At 34.7% G+C, this 23,853-nt stretch overlaps 1 protein-coding gene across 4 annotated transcripts in view; it reads left to right on the top strand.

Annotated features, from left to right (window-relative positions):
• Nucleotides 1-23,853, top strand: part of LOC118196406 (uncharacterized) — a 338,914-nt gene that overhangs the window by 211,702 nt on the left and 103,359 nt on the right. For all 4 annotated transcript variants that reach the window (XM_085807758.1, XM_085807757.1, XM_085807756.1 and 1 more), the window contains one exon: nt 1,828-1,957. In XM_085807758.1, the coding sequence (XP_085663884.1) occupies nt 1,828-1,957 (130 nt within the window). The remainder of the gene's footprint in view (nt 1-1,827; nt 1,958-23,853) is intronic.

Genomic DNA, 23,853 nt, shown 5'->3' with positions numbered 1-23,853 from the left:
TGTTTCACTTAGAGTAGCACTGTTAACAGGACACATTGTATGAAAGATAGATCTAGGCATTGGAGAGAAACTTTTGATTCAACAATCATGTAAGAAGCTGTGTCTGATAAGTCTAGTGATGATGCACTAGAAGACCTTGATTTTTGCATATTTAGCCTTTATGATAATATGCTAGCTTAGTTTATCTGTACAACTTTATGAATTACAAATCTTATTTATAATAAATTGGAATACGATCAATTTAAAGAATATATTTACAGTAGTGAAATCAGTTGTAATTTATCGGTAATATTCTTAAGCTATTTGGATAGTATATTTAAACTATTTATTGTTCCAAATCTTTGCCCTTAAATATTAAATTTTATCATTGTAAATTTGTAAGGATTAAAGATATTATAATGCTTATTTATGTTGATATTAAACTGATGTTATAAAAGTTTAGTTGTTTAAATCCTTGGTTTGGTTTTGGTTTATTTAATTATGGCAAAGCACACTAGGGCTATCTGCCTAAGGGGAGGGATGCCTTTATGGAGGACTTTCTAAGGGAAACTGGCTCGTATAGACATTACACATGCAGAAAACCATTAAATGCAAATGCAGGCAGCCATTTGTGGGATTCGAACCTCTTAAATCCTTGTTAAACTTTATTATTATTAAATAAATATATTAATAAAGAGATTTTAATGTTATTAAGACAGTTTTTTACAAAATATTATTCAAATGCACTATAGTTTTTTTACTTAAGTTTGAACATTTGTTTTCTATTCATTTTAAAAATAAATATTGATAAAAATTCACTATTTTAGTTAATAATTCATGCAAATTGAAATATTTTTATACAAAACTTATATAATGTGAAAGATAAAATTAAATGCCAATTAACTGTATAAAAATTATAATATTATAATAAAAATTCAAGTAGTAGAAATTAGTTTAAAGATTTGATTATTAGACATTTATACGTTGTTTTAATGTTAAGTATTGTTAAAACTGATGGACTTACGGGTTTGCAGAATTCAGATGTCAATAACTCGTTGATACATCGTCCCACAGTTCTTAAACTTATGTCATTTTGTCCATCTTTTGAAGGGCTTTACGATGATATTATCCTTTAATAATCAATTCTTATGCAATCCAAATTGTATTCTTCAAGAGCTTGTAAAACCACGTCTTGAAGTTGAGTTATTTGGAAAGCAGAAAATTCACACCCTGTCTTAGAGGTTCTGTTGCATTCATCGAAAGTGATGGTAAGGTGTGGATTTTCTGCATGATTTATTCTCGACCCTTACTTCTTTGAGGAGTTAAGTTCTACAGGTTCAGTAACATGCTACGTCATCGAGAATGAAATTGTTTTGCCTGTAAAAGCATATAAGTGCCTTGCACATACAATCTACTATATGCAAGAGCTCCTTTATACATACCATGGAGTGCTACGAATGTTCTTAAATATTATTTTACAGAATAACTTGTTATCAGGACTTGTATTTCTCCAAATCTGCTTGGCGAACATGACATGTCCTGAGTAGACAGTGAGTTTGACTCCAAACTATGTCCTAGGAGTGTAGGAGAGAAAACAAGAGGAGAAGGGTTTAATCACCCTTTAATTTCCACGATATTACAGGCGCTCCTGCACTTCGGGGTACAAAGACCAACCACTTAACTTTGAAAACCTTACACAAATGACTAACACTAAGACTGGCCTTTTAAATTATTACGTATGTAGTATACAAACTGCAGAAATCTACATCTTTAGCATTTATGTTTCTGAATATGTATGATGTTTATTTTTCCTGCTTTCTGTCATCTCATTATTTTTTTCAAAGTCAGATTAGGAACTGAAGATGTTGGAGCAGAATATCAGGTGCCTCAGCCAGTGCCAGCACTTCTTAGATTGCAAGTGACTGTTTTAACTGTGTCTTGTGGAGCTTTACATACTTTAGCTCTTACTGACTATGGTGTAAGTATAACTATTATTTTTCAAGAAGAAAGAAAGTAAAGAAAAAAGGGTATTGTGAATGAATGTGTAAATTTATTAAAATTTCTTCTCTAAATAATATTTTAAGTTAGTTATTTTTAAAATATGTCTCATTAATTATAATTTCAATATTTATAAATGTATTAATTTTATTTCTTAATTTTAATTCTGTCCCATTTTTTATGATTCCCTTGATTTCTGTTTCTTTATCATGCGATGATTGTCTGTGAACCATACTGAGAGAACTTAATTAATTACATTGTAAAAATTTCACATAACTTCATACTAAATCCAGCTAGTTTTGCTTCAAATGCAGGTTTTTTGTGAAGTTTTTATCCAGGTTTTGCTTCAGAACTATAATCATACGATGTTTGACTAAATGTTTGAGACCTAAATTAATAAATGTTATTGATAAGGTGGTGGCTGTGATACTGACATTTAATGTAAACTTATCACCATTAATGGCAAATATTAAAATTAACAGCTAATTATTTTTTTAATATGATCTCGGCTGTGCTAGAAATAAATTTAACACGATCCTGTGTTTCATAGTATGGACACAATATGAAGTAATGAAATGGACTAGCATAATGATAATAATGGCAGTCTAATTACATAAAATAGTAATCTTTGTCATTTAACTGAATTTAATAATCTAGTAAACCTCACCATATCAAGCAAGTTCAGATTTGGATATGGCATTTTTGAAAACAGTTTTGTTTTCAGCATACATCTACCACTTTCAATGATATTGGCAGTATTTATAAGGAGAACTATTTATCTAAATAGCAGTCTGTTTCTGCTAAAATTTATCTTTTCGTAGGTAGCAAATATAAAAAGGAAATTAAAGTTAAGTCTTGAATTAAGTAGTGCTCTTTAAAAAATAATACCTTTGCAAGTATGCTTAAGTATTAGAAGACAGATGTAGCAAGATAATATAAGTAGACTCCAACTAGTCGAGATTCTCCATTATTTGTACAGAAATTCCTTTCACTGAGCTATGGGAAACGCTGAAAAAAGTTGGATTTTACTGACAGAGCAGCAAGGAAAACAATATTCAAAATAGAATCTGCATATTCCTTTCATGATTGGCAAAGTGCAGTTGAAATATTGTGTATCACTTGTTTTGATGGCCTAGCTGATTTTGAACAGTAATCAGTTATAGTTAAGCAAATTTTGACCCTTATTTTTCGAAGAAAGTACCTATATTGAAGGGTTTATTTACCCTGCTAGTCCCATTAGGTTATCTTATGGCAAGAAAAAAAGCATATGCTTCTTATGAGTGTTCACTAAGCTGGAGTTTTTTTTTAAGAAAAAATTTACAAAAATGTCCATAATAATATTTTAATTTTAAAAATACTTTTTAAATATGCATTCACCTATACGCAGAAAAGATTAATATTTTTTTTTAAAGTTTGCTGAATATTTTTTCTCAAATTACACATGGTATCCTTCAAGGCATATAAAAAAATCATTATTCTGTTATATTCCAGAAGCATAATACCACATCAGTTAAAGTTTAATGTTCTAATTTTCCATCACGAATGGATACTGGAAGTTCAGCCTGGGTTTGATCCTAGGTGAATGGCTAGCTGCATAGTTGGTTTTTGTATGTAATGTTAATATGAGCCAGTTTCCCTTAGAAAGTCCACCACAAAGCCATCTGTCCCCTTAGAGAGACAGGCTTTGTGTGTGACACCATATTTGAATAACTTAATCATTTCTTCATGTAAAAGATTTCTGACAAGGAACTGTACCTAATTTTAAACCTAGAATGCTACCCATTCATTTCCTGAATGAAGCCCTTAACAAATAACCTAGTCTTGCCCACCCCACCCCCAAAAAAGCAAGGAAATGTGACATGCAACTCAGTACCTTTATATCACCTTGCAGGGTTCGTAGCGGTCCTTACAAGTGCTTATAAGTCCTTATATTTGAAAATAAAATATAAAGGCCCTTATAGGTGCTTACTTTTTCTTTAAAGCCCTTATTTTTTGTTTTTAGTGCTTATTTTTTGCGTTTAGTGCTTTTTTAATGAACGCGCATTTTTCCCCCATACCAAAACAGAAACTAATAAAACAACTTTTCTTCCTTATATGGAATGTCAGATGGTGAATCATAATTCCGGAAATAGCTTTTCCCCTTTTCTCTTCATTAACGTAACCTGTGGTGCGTGCGAGAGTACAGACAGGTGCACGTCGTTCTATTGGTCAAAGAATTGCAAAAACCGTAGAAAATTCCGGTACATTCGGTATTCTTTTCCTCCCACCCAGATACTACACACGTTTGAATTTCTTTTAATAATTTGCATTCTCGTTCCGCGTGGTCAGTTAATATTCGTGTTTATTATGAGCATATATATGAATATTTATAATAATATAGTTGCAGTAGCTGCTGAAGTGTAGATAAACTTCCAAAAATGGGTGTATTTTTACACAGATTAGCTTTCTAAAAAATAATATTCGGAATGGCTTAAATAAAAGGAAAGTAATTGAATAGTCAAAAAAATATATATATATATATATATATATATTTCCAAATACATTATACAGTACGGAGGTTGGGAGGTTCTCCCCTTTCTCCGTAAAATCTCTATTTTTTTTTTTTTTTTTTTTTGGGGGGGGGGTCACTGTCCAATCTGGATTGAATAGGACTAAAAGTTTTGTGGTCTACCCAACCCAAGCGAAGAATGATTCTATTAAGTCTACTTTTGAAGTAGAATCAAAAACACCCCAGATTAGTAAGTCTCTTTCTTTTCCTTTATTTAGTTCTTTATTCTCTGAATACCGGCAGCTGTTAATTCCGATTGCGTAATATCACGTATGGAAGAATTACGTTGCACGTATTGCACAATAGCATTTGCTGTATTTTGCAGAGATAATTCATTTTGATGTTCAGTCTGAGATTTATTTTATGAACACTTAAAAGAGTTTTACTTTGCTTTCTAAGCAGAATATTTCTCAGTTCCGTTGGTCTATTTTTATGTGATGCACATATCGAAATGTCAAAATCATTTATTTAGCCGAGAAATCTACAGAATGGCTACAATCTCCACCCTCCTCTTTTTTCAGTTACGCTCGACTATACGGAATATTCGGCAATTTCCGAGTATGCGGGTCTCCTGATTTCAGAAATGTTCCTCTTTTTTACTTAAATTACTTTGCTTGTAATATATGTTAAGGGAAAACTGTTATGCAATGAAAATTTAGAAAATGTTCAGAATTTTGATTTAAGTTAAATTATTTAAATATTAATATGAGTGGGAAAATAAATTGTATTTATTATTAGGTGCCAAGCGAATACAATTAATATGGCTTATTATTATTTATTTTCTATATTTTGAACTGAAATTTCATCATTAAATCTTGTAATATAGTTTAGTTTTGCATAGTTTTTTTTCTCTCATTGTAAACTAATTCTGTAAATTGAACTGTCATTTAAAATTTTTTTAAAAAAAAGTTAATTGTTTTCCATGTTTGAGGTAGTGCTCATTCTCTTAATAAATATTGCATTGCTCATATTTTAAATTGCAAGTCTAATTTTTAAGGTTATGCAGTTGTGTATAATGTAATTAAACAGGTGCTTATTTTTTTTTTCTTAAAATGTGCTTGAAAAGTGCTTATAGGTGCTTATTTTTTTAACTAAAATGTGGCTATGAACCCTGCCTTGGCTATTATAGATAAGGACTTTCCTTCATCCTAAAGCCATGTTAAATGTGCAGACTTAAGATTTATGCAATGTACTTTCATTTCAACTTGGTATGATTATCAGAGCCCATTTTATCTAGATATCATAAACTGTTATTTAGTGCAATAATTTTTATTTGATATATCTTGGAATAACCTCAGTTTTAACTAACTTGAAAATGTTGGGAATTAAACAGTCACAGTTAACAAAGACATTACTATCTTTTCTTAGCTGTAGTTTGGGATATAGTAGTTACCAGAATCAATGTCATTGTTTCTGTGATGTATATTTAAAATGACTGTAACCACGTTCATGCTATACTATTCCGTTGTTGTGATGCATGTGTTGTTGTGCTAGCTTAATGTCATGTGAACTGTATTTAAAAAAATAAATTTTTGAATTAGTTTAAGCCATACTCATTAGATGAGTCTACTTTAAAAGTATAGAAGTTACTAAGTGGAACAAACTAAACATTTACAAGAAGTTACATGGTGTCAGGAGCAAAATGGATTTCAGACCACCTGTTCTGCTAACATTCTCTGTCGGAAATGTTAAAGAAAATGGAAGCAAGAGTTAGAAAACTACTTGCAATGGAAAAAGATGCCAAGCCAGATAAGACTAAAATTGCAATTCTTTTGAATTTACTCGGTACTGAAAGCCTCAAAATTAATAACACGTTTCGATTTGAACCACCTGAGAATAAAGATAAGTATGAAGAGGTCTTGAAATCTTTTGAAGATTATTGTTCACCACGGCAGAATGTTGTATGTGAACATTACAAATTATTTTCGTGTAGCCAGCAAGAAGGACAAACAATTGAATGTTATGTCACTCAGTTAAAGACTTTAGCTTCAACTTGTGAGTTTGCTAAACAAGAAAATGGATTGATTCGTGACCGTATTGTATTAGGCATTTGGGACAGGAGTCCGACCGAACGTTTGCTTCGAGAATCTAACCTGGGATTAGAAAAAGCTATAGAAATAGTCCGTGCCACTGAAACAAGCAAAGAGCAACTCCGGAACATGAAAGATGATCCAGCGACTGTGAACAGCGTGAAGAAATATAGAAAACAGCAGTATCAATCAAAACAATCAGTTCCACAGAAGTTGTCGTCGCAGCAGAAGCAATCAGCTCTAGAATATGACTGCAAGAAGTGCAGAAGGTACAAGCATCGGGACTGTCCAGCTTTCGAAAAGACATGTGTGAAATGCAAAGTAAAGAACCACTTTACCGCGAGGTGTCCCAAGAACATTTATGAAGTTGGAATACCAAATAATGAACTTGGTATATATAATGAACATAGTGTATTTATTTACTCTGTAATGATATATCCACCAGTAAACGGGTATAGTGAATTTAAAATAAGTGCAAAATCAATCAAAGAACTAACAAATTCTATTGATGAAGTAAATAAGGATAAGTTAAACATGGTTGAAAAGTATTACAATGTATGTAAATAATAAGTCTTTCAAAGTTGATTTTAAGTTAGATACTGGTGCAGAAGTAAATATTTTGCCTTTATATGTTTTAAATAATGTTAAACTTAAGCCTAAACTTAATGAAACTGATTTGTTCTTAACTGCATATGGTAATTTTAAGTTAAAACCAGAAGGTACGCTTATAATTAATTGTTCAACTGAAATGTACCTTTACAGTTTTATGTTCTTGATGTAAGATCTAAGCCTTTATTAGGGTTAACAACTTGTTCTGCATTAAAGCTATTTGAAAGGATTGATTCCTTAAAGTGCAATATCATTAATAAAAATGATTTAATTGCTTAGTATAAAGATGTATTTACAGGTACAAGGAAATTTCCAGACGAACCATATCATATAACCCTTAAAGATGATGCAATACCAGTAATACACCGCTCAACACGTGTTCCTCAGGCTTTACAGCCTAAATTAAAAGATACTTTAGATAAACTTGAAAGAGAAGGGATAATATCGAAAGTAAATAAGCCAACTGGTTGTGTTCAAACTTTGGTTATAGTTGAAAAACCTTATGTGAATCTCAGATTATGCTTGGATCCTAAAGATCTAAATAAAGTAATTAAAAGGGAACTCTATCAAATTCCTTCTCCAGATGATATAATTAGTAGGTTAGAAGGTAAAAATGTATTTTCAGTTGTAGATTTAAAAGACGGATTTTGGCATGTACCACTAGATGAAACTAGTTCTGAACTATGTACATTTAATACCCGTTATGGAAGATATAAATTTAATAAAATGCCATTTGGAATATCCTCTGCCCCATAAATATTTCAGAAAAGAAACCAAAAATTATTTGATGATATTGAGGGTGTGGAAGTTCATTTTGATGATATCATAATTGCAGACTCTGATGAGGTTACTCATGATATAATTATCTCTAAGGTTCTTGTAAGAGCTAGGTCTCTAAATATAAAATTTAATCCTGATAAATTACAATATAGGGTACCAAAAGTCAAATATGTAGGCCAAATTATTTCTGAATCAGGTGTAAAGGCTGATCGAGGTTGTTAGAAATCTTAAATTTTCTGTCAAAATTCATACCTTATGTATCTAAAGTTACTGCTCTTTTAAGAAAAATCATTCAAGAAAAGGTAGTGTTATAAAATTAACATGCAGAACGATGGCTAATTGAATTTTGTACTTTATTAACAAAAAAAGTAGAGAGAACTTGCGTACGTCTTACTGTTTACATGACAAATTTTAGAATGGCAAAAATAACAGTGATGCCAGATGCATAAAACATATAAAGCAATGAAACAATGATGCCACTGAAACTGCACATAATATTAATTAAATGCTCGATTCTCAACAGCCTCCTTCGAGCATGAAAATAGTCATTGTTCATACAGATTAACCTTTACTTATTTGACTGTTTTTACACCAATCAACTTCTTCTGGAAATGAAGCTGAGGTGCTGGAAACGCCTTCGTCAGAATGTCTGCTCGTTGTTCATTACTTCTGACATAGACTAATTGAAAACGTCCCTCATCTTGCACAAACTTGTACCTTTGGTCAATGTGCTTTGTGCGTGCATGGAACATTGGATTTTTTATGTACTTGATAGTACTCTGATTATCAATTTGTAAGATAGGCAATGAGACATTATTAGCTATCTCATTGAACAAGCTCTTCAACCATATCAGGTCTTTTGTAGCATGAGCTGCTGCCATGAACTCTGCTTCTGTCGTCGAATTGGATATGGCCTCCTGTAGCTTGCTTCGCCACGTAATTGCACCTCCACCATAGAAAGAAATAACACCTGTTTGAGACCTGTGTGTTTCTGCACAGCTGTTGTTATCTGCATCACTAAACAACATCAAACTTCTATCATCTTCATTATTGTACACAATGCCATTTCCTATGGCGAAGGTACCTTAATGTTGTCTGTACGATTTTCCAATCAGTCTCTGTAGGACTGTTCAGCTTTTGAGATATCAAACTCACTGCGTAAGCAATATCTGGTCGGGACCCCATCGCCAAGTACAGCAAACTGCCAACTACTGATCGGTATGGAATTTGACTGCTGAAAGGCTTTGCCTCCTTGATCTTGACCATGCCGTCATCATTCGGTTGACCATAGTCGACCTTGAGACTCGACTTCTTTACTGGGATGTGGGATGTCTTAGCATCTCCATATCGTTCTAATATCTTTCTTGTAAATGCTTCTTGGTGCAGGAAGAGTGAGCCGTCTTTCAAACGTTCAACTTGTAAACCAAGGAAACAATTTAATGTCGTTACTCGAATGTTAAAATGTTGCTTGAGCTTGTCCATAAATGTGAAGAATGCTGCTTTGTCCTGAACAGTGACAATGCCATCATAACATAAATTGCCATCAGCATCTTATGTCCATGACCATTTCGTACGAATTGGCAATTGTCGAACTTACTTTGTATCATGCCATGTTTCTTCAGCACGTCAGTAAACTTGGCATTCCAACATTGTCCAGCTTGTTTCAAGCCGTATAAACGTCGAAGCATCTTGCATACACGCTTACTTATGTTGTTATAGCCTTTGGGTTGATACATGTAGATCTTCTCAGTTAGGTAGGTCACCATAAAGGAATGCTGTCTTCACATCAATTTGATATAAGTTGAGATTCTCCTTGGCTGCTGTTGCAATTAAAGCTCAAATAGTGTCACAACGACACACCGGGCTAAATGTGTGTCTTCGTAGTCGATATTCACCATCTGAGTGTACCCTTTTGGTACTAAACAGGCCTTGAATCTCTCAATTGAACCATCGGGATTTGTCGTCACTCTGTAAACCAAGCGATTGTCGAGGATTTTACGTCCGTTTGGTGGCTCAACAAGTTGCCATGTTCCATGTTTGCTATGCGAAGCCATGTCTTCATCCGTGGCTCGTTTCCAGTCGGCGTATTGAGGAGACTTCGTTGCTTCATCATATGTTTTAGGCTCTTCCTACTTCAGAATGCTGTTGTACACGTCATAGTCATTAAATCTGACAGGCCGTTGGATAGTTAAACGGTCTTGCAATGTACGGGTGGTCATCTGTGTTGGTTCATCTTCATCAGTGCACAGATCACCAGCCCCCTGTGTATCTGCACCATCATGTACATCTTCCAAAATAAACTTCATACCGCTTGCTAGACCAGTGTTAGATGCTAATTTTGAAGGTTGGGAAGTAGGGCCGATTTGCTGTTCATTAAACACTACATTGGCACTTTTTATCATATCATTCCTTGATGGTATGAAAATGCGATACCCATCGTCATCATAATAACCAACTAAATAGCCGTTTATAGCCTTGTCATCTAATTTACCTCTGTTTACATTTGGTACATGTACAAATGCAGCTGATCCAAAAACTCGAATTCTGTTGATTGCCGGCTTGCGTCCAAACCATTCCTCAAACGGAGATTTTCCTGTAGTCTTACTTGGTCCAGTTCGATTGAGAACGTAGATAGCTGTAGATGCTGCTTCTGCCCATAGGAACTGTGGTAGGCCTGAATCCTTGATCATAGTGCAAACTGCATTCATTATTGCACAATTCTGTCTTTCAATTAACCCGTTTTGTTCTGGTGTATATGGCATAGTGATTCGCAGCTTGATGCCTGTATCATCAGTCAGTTTCACCAATTTATCATTGTCAAACTCATGACTACCGTCTGTGATCAGTTCTTTTACATTTATACCATCTTTGTTAGTCTGAATAAGAAACTGCTTGATTTTATCCACAGCCTCATCTTTATGTCTCAGAATTTTACATGTTGAAACTTAGAGTAATCGTCCTTAATCACTAACGTGTACTTCTTTCCACCTCTTGATAAAACTGGCGATTCGAGTAAATCTGCATGTATTATCTCACTGGACTTTTGTGTTTTGAATCGTTTTAGTTTAAATGTTCGTCGACTTTGTTTACCATACGCATATGGCTCACAAAATAGTCCATCATCGATAAAATCTATACCATTTTGGCGCAAGTACTGTTTCACGTACTGTATTCCTTGATGCCCATGTCATCAATGCCGAAGTGATAATGGCAATTTTGTCGTCGTCTTCATTGCCGTCTCAGGAAAAGGAGTTGTCATTTCATTGTCAACCAAGTAGGTTGCAGCAGCAGAACCACCTTGTGGCTTGACTAGTTTTGCACGTAGTTCAAAGAGTTAATTTGATGAACATGGGGCTTCTAAAAGTACATTATTTGGGGTCTCCTTTTGAAAGAAACGACAAATCATATCGTCTGAATCACCAAAGTTCGAGATTCCTCGCTTCATTGCCTTTGAGGCTGATAACAAGTTTTTGCCAATTTCTGGTGCGTACAGTACCTCAGTCAGCTCAATAGATTTTTGTATGTTTCCAACCACCACGCACATCTAAATGTCTCCACAGCCATATGCTGGTATTGTCTGTTTCTAACCGACTGTGATTTCTGCTTGTTTGTCAAAGTGACGGTATGTCTTGAAATACTCGGCTGAGTTTGTAATGTGTGCTGTAGCTCCATCGTCTTTAAGCCACATATTTCGGCCACAATCATCTTCTTGACAAGCAAACGCACTGCATTGAGTATTTGCAAAGAAGGTCTCTGTTTTGCCATTCGTCGTTGTTGGCATGTCAGGAAAAACTGGGCAAAATTTACCAATGTGCCTGGGGTTTATTACAACGAAAACAGATGCTATTGAAACCTTTCACGCCATCACCGGTCTTACTAAGTTTGTTCATCGTTTTGACATTATTTGTTGTCAAGGGTTGGGATTGGCTAACCATCTGAGGTTTCTTACCTGCATTCTTCCATTTCTTTCCAGTATGTTTTGAGCTATAATGAACATTTGCCACAAATGTTATCGTACTTTCATTTCTAAGCCCTTGATTTCTTCTTTGCAGCTGCATGTTGATTTGTTCGATCAGTTTTGCAGGTGACTTTTCCGTCTTTGGCATCGAGTCCCACTGTGATTTGAACTCTATATATTTGTCATCAAGAAGAATAGATAAGATTCGCGGTGCTAGCAGGTTCTGAGGCAACTTTCCTTCGCCACTCAACTCTTGCTGATGTTGAAGATCCACCCACAGTGTACGTAAACGTGCGACTGATTGCATTACACTTTCATCTTTCTCAATCCAAAAAGTGAAAAACTGTTTCAGAAGAGTGTCCAATTTTACGTTTGACACCTTCTCAAAGTTACTTAATAACTCATTCCATATCGCTAGTGCAGAATTACCATGCATACTTATCAAATTTAACACATTCGGTGAAACATTTGTGCGAATGATCACAGCACCTTTTGTGGCTTCATCGTACTCACGTATCGTTTTTTCACTCGCGCTTTCTGCCGGAGCTTTTGGCTCGATGAGGGAATTATCAAAGATGCCCGCACAATTGTTGAGCACAAATAAAGAGTTTATTTCAAATTCCCAATCAGTCCAATTGGATAAACCTTCCAATTTGGTACACTGAACAAAGTTTTTAGCTTCCATATTACGTCGTTATTAACCATGAAATATTCAGCAAAAATAAAAGGCTATCGGTACACTGTAGCATCTACCTACACACTGTTCAGATGGAAGTGTTGATCCGTGAAAAGAAAATCCGTGATTCAAATACGTCAACATAGCCATCGTTAATTTAATAATGCAGTTAAACGTCGCTAAAACCCATAACCTGTTATAAAATTAACATGCAGAGTGATGCTAAGTGAATTTTGTATTTTATTAACAAAAAAAGTAGAGAGAACCTACCTACGTCTTACTGTTTACATGACAAATTTTAGAATGACAAAAATAACAGTGATGCCAGATGCATAAAACAAAATAAAACAATAAAACAATGATGCCACTGAAACTGCACATAATATTAATTAAATGCTCGATTCTCAACAGGTAGAATTTAATTGGGGAGGAAGAGTCATTTAACAACATCAAATAACTGTTAACTAAAGCTCCAATTTTAAAAGTTTTTAGTGGTAATGAGGATATAATTATACAGTGTGATAGTTCGAAGGAAGCCCTAGCATCGTGTCTGATTCAAAAGGGTAAGCCTGTATCATTTGTGTCTCGCAGCCTGACTAACAGTGAAAAAACCTATGCCCAGATTGAAAAAGAGCTATTGGCCTTAGTACCACAATTTTGTTTATGGGCGAAAAGTCACAGTACAAAGTGATATAAGCCTTTAATGGCAGTTGTTAAGAAACCATTGCATAAAATCTCTTGTAGAATGCAAAGGATGATCTTAATATTACTAATCTCAAAAGTATGATTTTAAGATAAATTATGTTCCAGGAAATCAAATGCTTTTTGCTGACACTTTGTCACGTGCATAACCTGTGAATGAAACTATTAGTGATGATCCTGAAATGTTAAATGTTGTTCACATTATTTAAAAATATTTGCCTGTGAGTGAATGAAGAGTGGTGCAATTTAGGAAAGAAACTCAATCAGATCCAGATTTGCAAATGGTTATGAAATATATTAAAGAGGGTTGGCCTAAATGTTACAAAAAAGTAGATAGTAGTGTAAAAACATACTTTAAAGTTAAACATGATCTTTATATTAATGACGACTTTCAAAATCGTAAAAACAACCTTGTATTTAGCGTAAGTATATTGAAACACTCAATCGATTTCGAGGGCAGCTAAAGGTCCCTCCTCATCAGGAGAAAGAAATACCTAGAAAGAAGAAAAATAAAGGGAAAGGAGTCTCAGAAACACGTGGTCCTTATCAGCACTGCACTTGGTTATAACCGGATTTTTAATCAGAATTACACTGGCCGCCCACTTTTACTGAGCCAGGCTATCTGATCAAACATGTAACACAAAAGACAAGAAAAATTAGCGAAGTTAAAAATAGGGAGCGAGGGGCAACTGCACCTTCATGCTCAAAATCTGAACTTCGAATAATGGAAAGCAACCACTGAACGGATTTTTATACCCTCTGGTAGTACCAAACGCGAGGAGGTAATGCCATCTATCGGCAAAAATAACTGAATTAAGATAGTAGAATTTTAAAGGCATAAGGAAGGACTGGATTGGACTTCAAATCATTAACTAAACATGCTAAATCTTTGTGAATATGAAAAGCCTCAAGAAAATCCAATTCACCTATGGAAGAAGCCTTTTGGATAATATTTGCAGGCCCAAAGTCAAAATTATGGTTAAATGTCCAACTATGATACGCTATTGAAGACTTATGAATTTCGCCTTTTCTGACACAAGATTCATGTTCCTTGATACGAAACTTCAACGCTCTTTTTGTTTGGCCAATATATCTTAGACCTCACTGACACGATGTACTATAAATTCCCCAAGAATTCAAGACAGAAATGCAATCATTTAGAATCGAAGGGTGAATTTTATTAATAGGGGAGAAACCGACTTGAAAATTGACCGACTTGAAATCAGACACGATCCTAGGGCAGTTTGTTTACCACCCCATGCCAAGTCATGCCACCCTGTTAAGCAAAAAATGGCTTCTTTTTACTATTATGTATTCCACGCGCTTAAAGTTTGTTCCTCTGAATCTTTACTTACCAATGAACTTAATTATTTGAGAGTAGTTGTGATTGACCTTGGATTTTCTCCCATGATTATTGATAAAGCCGTTAAAAAAATTTCAGATTCCCATCAAAGAAGACATTCCACTGTTAGAAATAATATTAATGACCTTGTCTTGCTTCCATTTTATCCTTCTGTTAGCAATAAAATTGCATGGATTCTCCAGAATTTCAATTTTCAAGTCGGTTTCTCCCCTATTAATAAAATTCACCCTTCGATTCTAAAAGATTGCGTTTCTCTCTTGAATTCTTGGGGAATTTATAGTATATCGTGTCAGTGTGGTTTAAGATATATTGGCCAAATGAAAAGAGCATTGAAGTTTTGTATCAAGGAACATGAATCTTGTGTCAGAAAAGGCGAAATTAACAAGTCTTCAATAGTGTATCATAGTTGGACATTTAACCATAATTTTGACTTTGGGTCTGCAAAAAGTATCCAAAAGGCTTCTTTCCATAGGTGAATTGGATTTTCTTGAGACTTTTCATATTCACAAAGATTTAGCATGTTTAGTTAATGATTTGAAGTCCAATGCAGTCCTTCCTAATGCCTTTAAAATTCTACTATCTTAATTCAGTTATTTTTGCCGATAGATGGCGTTACCTCCTCGCGTTTGGTACTACCAGAGGGTATAAAAATCTGTTCAGTGGTTGCTTTCCATTATTCGAAGTTCAGATTTTGAGCGTGAAGGTGCAGTTGCCCCTCGTTCCCTACTTTTAACTTTGCTCATTTTTCTTGTCCTTTGTGTTACATGTTTGATCAGATAGCCTGGCTCAGTAAAAGTAGGTGGCCAGTGTAACTCTGATTAAAAATCCGGTTATAACCACATGCAGTGCTGATAAGGACCACGTGTTTCTGAGACTGTTTCCCCTTTATTTTTCTTCTTTCTAGGTATTTCTTTCTCCTGATGAGGAGGGACCTTTAGCTGCCCTCAAAATCAATTGAGTGTTTCAATATACTTACACTAAATACAAGGTTGTTTTTACGATTTTGATTGTCACATTAGCGTGTTTCTCTTCTAGTCTAATGACGACTTGTTATTTATTAATGAAAAATTAGTTGTACCTAATTGTTTGAGAAAAGATATGTTGCAGTTAATTCATGAAGCGCATTTTGGAATTGAGAAATGTAAAAGTAGAGTCCATGAAATATTTTACTGGCCAGGTATGGCAAATGACATTGAGCAGTTTGTTTCCAAATGTGAAATATGTGAAAAATTCAGATATAGAAATTAAAAAGAACCTCTAATGCAACATGAAATTCCAACTAAACCATTCAAAAAAATTGCCCTTCATATCTTGTAATTTGGTAATCAAAATTACTTAGTAGTTATCGATTATTACTCTAAATGGATTGAGGGTTCTAACATAAAAGATAACACAGCAAATGACATTATGATAAAGTTAAAATGCATCTTTGCCACATATGGTATTGCAAATGAAGTCGTTTGCGACAATAATCCCTGTAATAGCTGCTTATTTAGGAAATTTGTTGAGGATTGGGATTTCAAACTTAAATTTAGTAGCCCAGGAAATCCTCAAAGTAATGGGCTGGCTGAGAGAGCTGTAGGAATAGCGAAAAATATCATGAGAAAAGTGCAAGATATAAGTGTAGGTTTAATGGAATATCGAAATTCCCCAATTAGTGGAATAAATTTGTCTCCTGCACAACTTTTACTTAATAGAAGATTAAGGAGAAAATTACCTATCAGTAATAATTGTTAAATACTAAAGTAAACAAACCTTATTCTAAATTTTGTGCTCTTCAAACTAGGCAAGAATATTATTATGATATAACTGCACAGAAACTGCCCAAGTTAAAACCTGGAGATAGTATAACTTTGCTCAACTTTAGAACTGGGCAGTGGGATAAAGGTGAAATAATTTCAAAATGCAAAGCTCCTAGATCCTATATTGTAAGAAATTCAAATGGGGAAATATTACGAAGAAACAGACTCCATATAAAATTTTCAAATTCACCTTACAAAGTTAATAATGATTATGATGATAGATTAGTAGATAAAGAGAAAAATTCAAATGGTAGACCTGATAATCTTCCTGTGCCTATTAATATAGGAAATCAACAAAATAATTTGTCCAATAATACAGTAACAAGAAGTGGACGGTTGATTAGGCAACCTTCAAGGTATAGAGACTTTGTCATGGAATAAAATAATGTAACATATTGCGTATATCATTTTTTTGTAACTTTGTTTATTGTATGGCATGTTGTGAATGTATTTGTATTGATGTTATGTGTCGTTTTTATTATTGCTTATAAACTGGAGGAAGGGATGTGATGTATATTTAAAATGACTGTAACGACGTTCGTGCTATGCTATTCTGTTGTTGTGATGCACAAAATGGTTGTTGTGCTAGCTTAATGTCATGTGATCTGTATTTAAAAAAATAAATTTTTAATTTGTTTGAGCCATACTCATTAGTTAAATCTACTTTGAAAGTATAGAAGTTATTAAGTGGAACAAACTAAACAAGAAGTTACAGTTTCTGTAATGATAAAATATAGTTATTCTATTAGAACAGGTATTCTATAACTGAATTTGAATATTTGATTTATCAAATTAGCGTCAGGCCATTATTCAGGTTTCTATTGACCTTGTTTATTATTTTTTTTAATGTTTCCTTTATCTAATTAAGCTCTTCAGGGCTGATTGTGACCCTATTTCAAAGAACCTGAAAACTGTCATAGAGTAAAAATGCAACATAATTTCTTATAATTCAGAATGCTATATACATACAAATTTGCATGCACAGAAAGTTTCAAACAATTTTGCTATCAAAGGGAAAATTATACTGCTTTTTAATTTATAAAATATTAATTCACAGTACTTGCTTTTATGGAGTTACTATTTTGGCTTATCAGTATTTTGTAAAATAATTGCTAAGTTTAACTGACTTTTTTGTAGGGTTCAATTCTGGAAAGGGCTACATGAATATTTTTCTTTGCTAACAACTCAATATTCGGCATAATCAGAAAACCATTCTGATTTAAAGAGTGTATTTTCCCTTAGCACTTCAAGTATTAAGATAAGAGCCTGAAATATGCATATCAACATGTGTGTAGAAGTTAACAAGTGAGGAGCTGCTAATAGTAGGAGAAGTGTTCATTCAGTGTAAAGAATTTTGGCAAGCTCTCCAGCTATTCAATATATTATCCCTAAAATGTTTACCAAAAAGCATTTGAGAGGGATTTCTTAATCCAAAAATTGTGCATGTATTTTTGTTTAGTGAAGATAAATAGTATTTCTGTTTTAACAGTATCTAGGCTGTCACTCTTCAAGGATGTGTTACATTCTAGCAAAGTATCCCACATAAAATCAAATGCACTTTTAACAGTAGGTTCAGGAAAAGAAACTCAAGCAAATTTAATAATTTATCAACACTGGGTAGTTCAATTATATATATATATATATTTTTTGCAATTTCTGCACCAATAAAATTAATCACAGACACTTTTCTTCAAGATTGACTGGTTAAGTGTTATTTAACATGGTACATAACAATGATTACCTGTGCGTTAAATCTGGAAATTTCAGAATGCAGGTGGGAAAAACAGAATTCTGTCAATATCCACATCATAATTGCCCATCTTATGTAAAACATGCTGTTACGTAATGCCATCAATAAACTTTGGAAGATATCCACGAGACAGTTTTATGAATAACTTTATTGAATGAACACAAGACTATTAATGTTTTAATGACGCGAGTTTTTTGTATCCTTTTTTTTTATGGATGGCATCAGTTTTCGACGTTGCCATGCACGTTCTAATCTGTGTTTGCTTAGTGATAGAAGTGTTCTATGAATTTAATGTTGATATGAATACGAATTGAATTATTATATTGTATTTGTGTTCTGTTTATTGAATAATATCCTAGTTCCTGCTTTACTGTGAAACTGTGAAAATACTGATGTCAAATGTTAACAAAGTTGTTTATTCATCAAGAAACATGTGCAGAATTCAAGTAGATAAGATTTATTTCTTTTTCTATAAATATTGAAATTGTAAACAGATATTCTAATAGTAGACTCACTGTGTCTAATTATTATTAAGGTTTATATACGTATCTATTAAGAACCTGTGCAGAACAACCGTTGACGGGTAGTCTCGGCGTAGTTCTGATATTTTTGATAATATTTTCGTTACAAGTGGCGTCCGTGACAGGACGCAGTGAGGTTTCTGTTAGAATTATTTTGTTGAATGGTACTTTGTGAAATAAAGCTGGTTTCATTCATCGTTTTATTATGAATCCTTTAACTGCAAAACGTGGAGGATTGCGTTCTTCCTTTACCAAGACTGTTAATGTTTTGAAAAGCGAAATTGGTAAGGATGATTTTTCAGCAGGTATAATTAAAGATAAATTTACAAAGTTGCAAATGTTACAGAAAGATATTGAGGAACTTAACGAGCAGATTTTGAATTTTATAATTTCGAATGATGTAACGCCTGAAAAAGTTAACGATGAAATGGAAAGCTGGAATATTTATAAGGATGAATTTATTACCATTTCTCACTTAGTTAGTGAGAAGTTAGGTGCCTTAGAACAGATAAATTTAGAAACTAGGTCGCAAGGTAGTGTTTCTAGTAATTCACCTCATAATACTAGATCGTTAAAGCTCCCGAAAATAGAGCTTAAGAAGTTCGATGGAGAATTATTGAACTGGCTTCCATTTTGGTCTCAGTTCGAAAAAATACACGAGGACCCTGATTTGCACGAAAGTGACGAATTTCAGTATCTTGTGCAAAGCATGAAACAAGGGACGCGCGCTAGAGACTTTATTGACAGTTACCCAATGTCTGCGAAAAATTATTCAAAAGCTATTAGTGCTCTTAAGGAACGTTTTGGGAATCATGATTTATTAATTGAGGTATATGTGAGAGAATTTGTAAAGTTGATTGTAACGAATGTTAAGACAGGCAGTAGTGAAAAATTACCATTGCCGCAATTATTTGATAAGATTGAAGCACAACTAAGAGCTCTCGAATCCTTAGATATTAAAACGGAAAGCAATGCTTGTTGGTTATATCCCATGGTAGAATCATGCCTCTCGGAGGAAGTCCTCAGAGCCTGGCAAAGAAGTCCGCTTTTTGGAGAAGTAAAGGAAAGTCAGAATATTTCTCGCCTAACTAATTTGATGAAATTTTTAAGATGCAAAGTGGAAGGGGAGGAAAGACTTAAGTTAGCGCGGAGTGGATTTGAAATTTTTGGGCAAAAAGACAAGTATTGCAATAAATCGAAAAGAGAGTTAAAAAGCAATTTAAATCAAAACAGTTAATGAATGTCCCTAAGGCGGTAGGTTTTCTTACGACGAAAGATAATAACTGTAATAAACTACATGATGGTAAGGACTGTTTCGAAGCACGCTCTGTCATTAGATGAGAAAAAGAATAAAATTAGGCTTAAGAGATGTTGCCTAAAGTGTCTTTTGCCTGGAAATGTTGCTAAGTCGTGTAAACAGTTTGTACGTTGCTATGTGTGTGGTAAGGCTCACACAATTTCTCTCTGCCCGGATCTGCAGATGCAGGAAACTCAGGAAAAGGCAACAAAGCCAGACACCGTTCAGACAACTACGGCGGGACAGATGTGTTCCACGGAGGTAGCTCTCATGACAATTAAAGTCAATGTGTTAGGAAAATCAGTCACGAGAGAAGTACTAGCGCTTCTCGATTGCGGATCACAAAAATCGTACATTTTGAAGTCTACGGTACAGGAATTAAGACTAACTCCCATTGCAGAGGAAACTGTAGCTCACACGCTTTTTGGGGGGTTTAAAATTGAACCGAACGTTCATAAAAAGTATCAGATCAAGCTACGCTCTCTAAATCCGTATATGAGAAAAGAAATGGAATTTGTGTTTTTGGATCAGGAAGCTATATGTGGAAATATAGCATGCGTACCTAAGGGCCCTATTTTAAAAGAACTTAAGTGTAAAAAGATATGGCTTTCAGACATAGGAACAGGTTGCCCGAAGATAGATATGCTAATCGGCAGTGACATTTATGGTTCAATTCTTACAGGGAAAGTAAAACAGCTTGATGGAGGTTTGACTGCAATCGACACTACATTAGGCTGGACTGTTTGTGGTTCACTTAAGGAGCATTCTGAACCATAAAGTAGTGGTATATCTACTCTGAATGTAAGTCTGACGTTTCGGGACCTAAACGTATCCGATCTTTGGAACTTAGAGACAATAGGAATTTCAGATTCCAGCAGTAATTCTACAAAGAATGCGGAAGAAGATATTGCTTGGGAACATTCTTTAGGCTTCTTAGGTAAAAATGAAGAACAAAGTCACGTAGCAGAAATGCTTCGAAATTCTTTTTATGTCGATAATTGTGTCACGTCTCTTGACACAGAGGAAGAGTTGAAGGATTTTATGGATAAATCAATTGACATTTTGGCAGAAGCTAAGATGGACCTACGGATATGGACATTCGGTCCTATAAATGACGTTAATACAATTTCGAGGTATGATAATTCGGAATCTCTTTCTGAGAATCAGATTTCAGTCTTGGTTATTCTATGGGACAGAACAGATGATAGCTTTTCTATTCATATTAAGCCTGTGCGAAATCTAGACAACCTGTCAAAAAGAGAGATTTTGTCATTAACACAGGGGATTTTCAATCCGCTAGGGTTCTTAGCTCCTGTATTATTACCGGCTAAGTTATTGATTCAAGAAGTTTGGTCTATTAAAGCAGATTGGGATTCTCCACTGTCAGAAGAGGTCAAACAAAAATTTTTGAAATGGTACTGTGAATTACAGATCTTATCAGATTTGAAAATATCCCGCAGAACAGGATATGGAAACAAACAAACTTGGACTTTGCATGTTTTTTGTGACTCGAGCCAGAAAGCTTACGCGACCGTGATTTTCTTACGCTGCGAAAACAATGGTAACACATGTGTAAATTTTCTGATCGCAAAATCTCGTGTTGCACCTTTAAAAACGATGACAATGCCACGTCTTGAACTTTTAGCATGTGTTTTAAGAGTGCGTCTAGCGAAGTATGTTGTAGAGGCATTATCCTTAGACGAAATTGAAAAACATTACTGGTCTGATTCCACCACAGCTCTGTCATGGATCAAGCGCAAAGATCAATGGGGAACTTTTGTAGGAAATTGTGTCAAAGAGATTTGTGCACTTTCAGAGGAAAATCAGTGGTCTTACGTGCCAAGCCAGTTAAATCCAGCTGATATACCATCTCGTGGTTGTACCCCTCATCAAATTCTAAAGAATGCATGGTGGGAGGGTCCTAACTGGTTAAAGAATCCGAAGGATAGTTGGCCATGCCTTGAAATTAAACCCATTGAGGCATTAATTTCTTCCGAAATCAGAAAGAAAACTGTAGTATTAAACGTTAGTGTGAGTACTGATACATCTAAGTGGTATGAAAAATATTCTAAATTTTCAGCAATTGTAAGAATTTTAGCATGGGTTCTAAGATTTATTAGACACTGTCAGGCAAAATCTGTAAATAGAGCAAAATTCTTGTCTGCAGCTGAGTTTAAAGATTCAAAAAACACTTTGAGTCTGCTAGTTCAACATGAAAGTTTTTCTCATATTGGAGATGTAATAAATGGTCTTTCTGTCGTCAGAGATGAAATAGGACTGATAAGAGTGAAAACAAAGATTCTCGCAAGAGATCATGAATTTGGATTTAAATATCCAATTCTACTTCCGTCAAAGCATCATATTGTGCAAAGTCTAGTGCTCGAATACCATAAATGAATTCTCATGCCGGTGTTCAAATGCTCATGTCAATGATTAGAGAAGAATATTGGATTATTTCAGCTAGACAAACAATTAGATCAATAATCAAGAAATTCATTACCTGCAAGAGATTCACAACAAAGTCACCTTCAACCGTACCTATTCATTTACCTTTAGACAGAGTACGGGACGCTCGAACTTTCGAAGTCACTGGAATTGACTTGTGTGATCCCCTTATTCTTAGGAAAAGGACTAAAGCCTGGGTGGTGTTGTTTACATGCGCAGTCTACAGAGCAATACATTTGGAGATCATGACATCCTTAAGTGCAGATTGCTATGCACTTGCGTTGAGAAGATTCATCGCTCGACGAGGCAGTCCGTCAGTTATCTATAGTGACAACGGCGCGAACTTTATCGGTGTCTCTGGTGCATTGAACCAAATTGAGTGGCAAAAGATAGCTGCTCTTGAAACTCTAAATCCAATTCACTGGAAATTCATTCCCCCAACCGCAGCATGGTGGGGCGGTTGGTGGGAGAGACTAATTCGCATAGTGAAAAATCTACTTGTTTGAGTTCTTGGTAAGTCGTCTGTTACGTATGAGGAACTCCTCACAGTTCTTTGCGACGCAGAAGCCACCGTTAACATACACCTCCAACGATGCAGATGAGTTGAGGCCTCTAACACCATCCAACTTTCTCCAAGATGTAAAAGAGATTGGAACGGCTGATCTTGATCATTTGGATAAGAACAAACTGGTAAAGAGAGAACTTTATTGCCAAGAACTGCATGAACAATTCAGGCGACGATTCCGGAAAGAATACTTAGGTCAGTTTGTGCAAAAAGCTGGCACATCTGACAAAATTTTCAAAGTTGGAGAAGTGGTCCTTGTTGGTTCTGAAAACCAAAAGAGACTTAATTGGCCACTTGCAGTGATTGAAGAACTGTATCCAGGGAGAGACGGCCATGTGAGAGTCGTCAAAGTCAAAACTCCACTTGGTCATCTCGTTCGTCCAGTCCAAAAAATTTACCCTCTAGAAGTTAATTCTTCTAAGGATCCCATAATACCAGATGAACATACTACTAATGACCCACCAGCAACATCACAAAATGACATTCCAATTCAGAAGAATGTTTCAGCAGCTCCCCGGACGTTAAGAAGCGGCAGAGTAATCAAGATACCTAAGAGACTGGGCTATTGAACTTTCGAACTTTGTTGATTTACCTCGAAAGTGGCAAATCAAGGTGGGAGGATGTTACGTAATGCTGTCAATAAACTTCGGAAGATATCCACGAGACAGTTTTATGAATAACTTTATTGAATGAACACGAGACTATTAATGTTTTAATGACGCGAGTTTTTTGTATCCTTTTTTTTATGGATGGCATCAGTTTTCTACGTTGCCATGCACGTTCTAATCCGTGTTTGCTTTGTGATAGAAGTGTTCTATGAATTTAATGTT

This window comes from Stegodyphus dumicola, chromosome X1 (genome assembly GCF_044657685.1).
Source record: "Stegodyphus dumicola isolate Sdum_Otavi_A_Nest chromosome X1, ASM4465768v1".
NCBI lineage: Eukaryota > Metazoa > Arthropoda > Arachnida > Araneae > Eresidae > Stegodyphus > Stegodyphus dumicola.
Note: the sequence above shows the minus strand (reverse complement) of the source record. Positions and strands in the feature narration are given on the sequence as shown.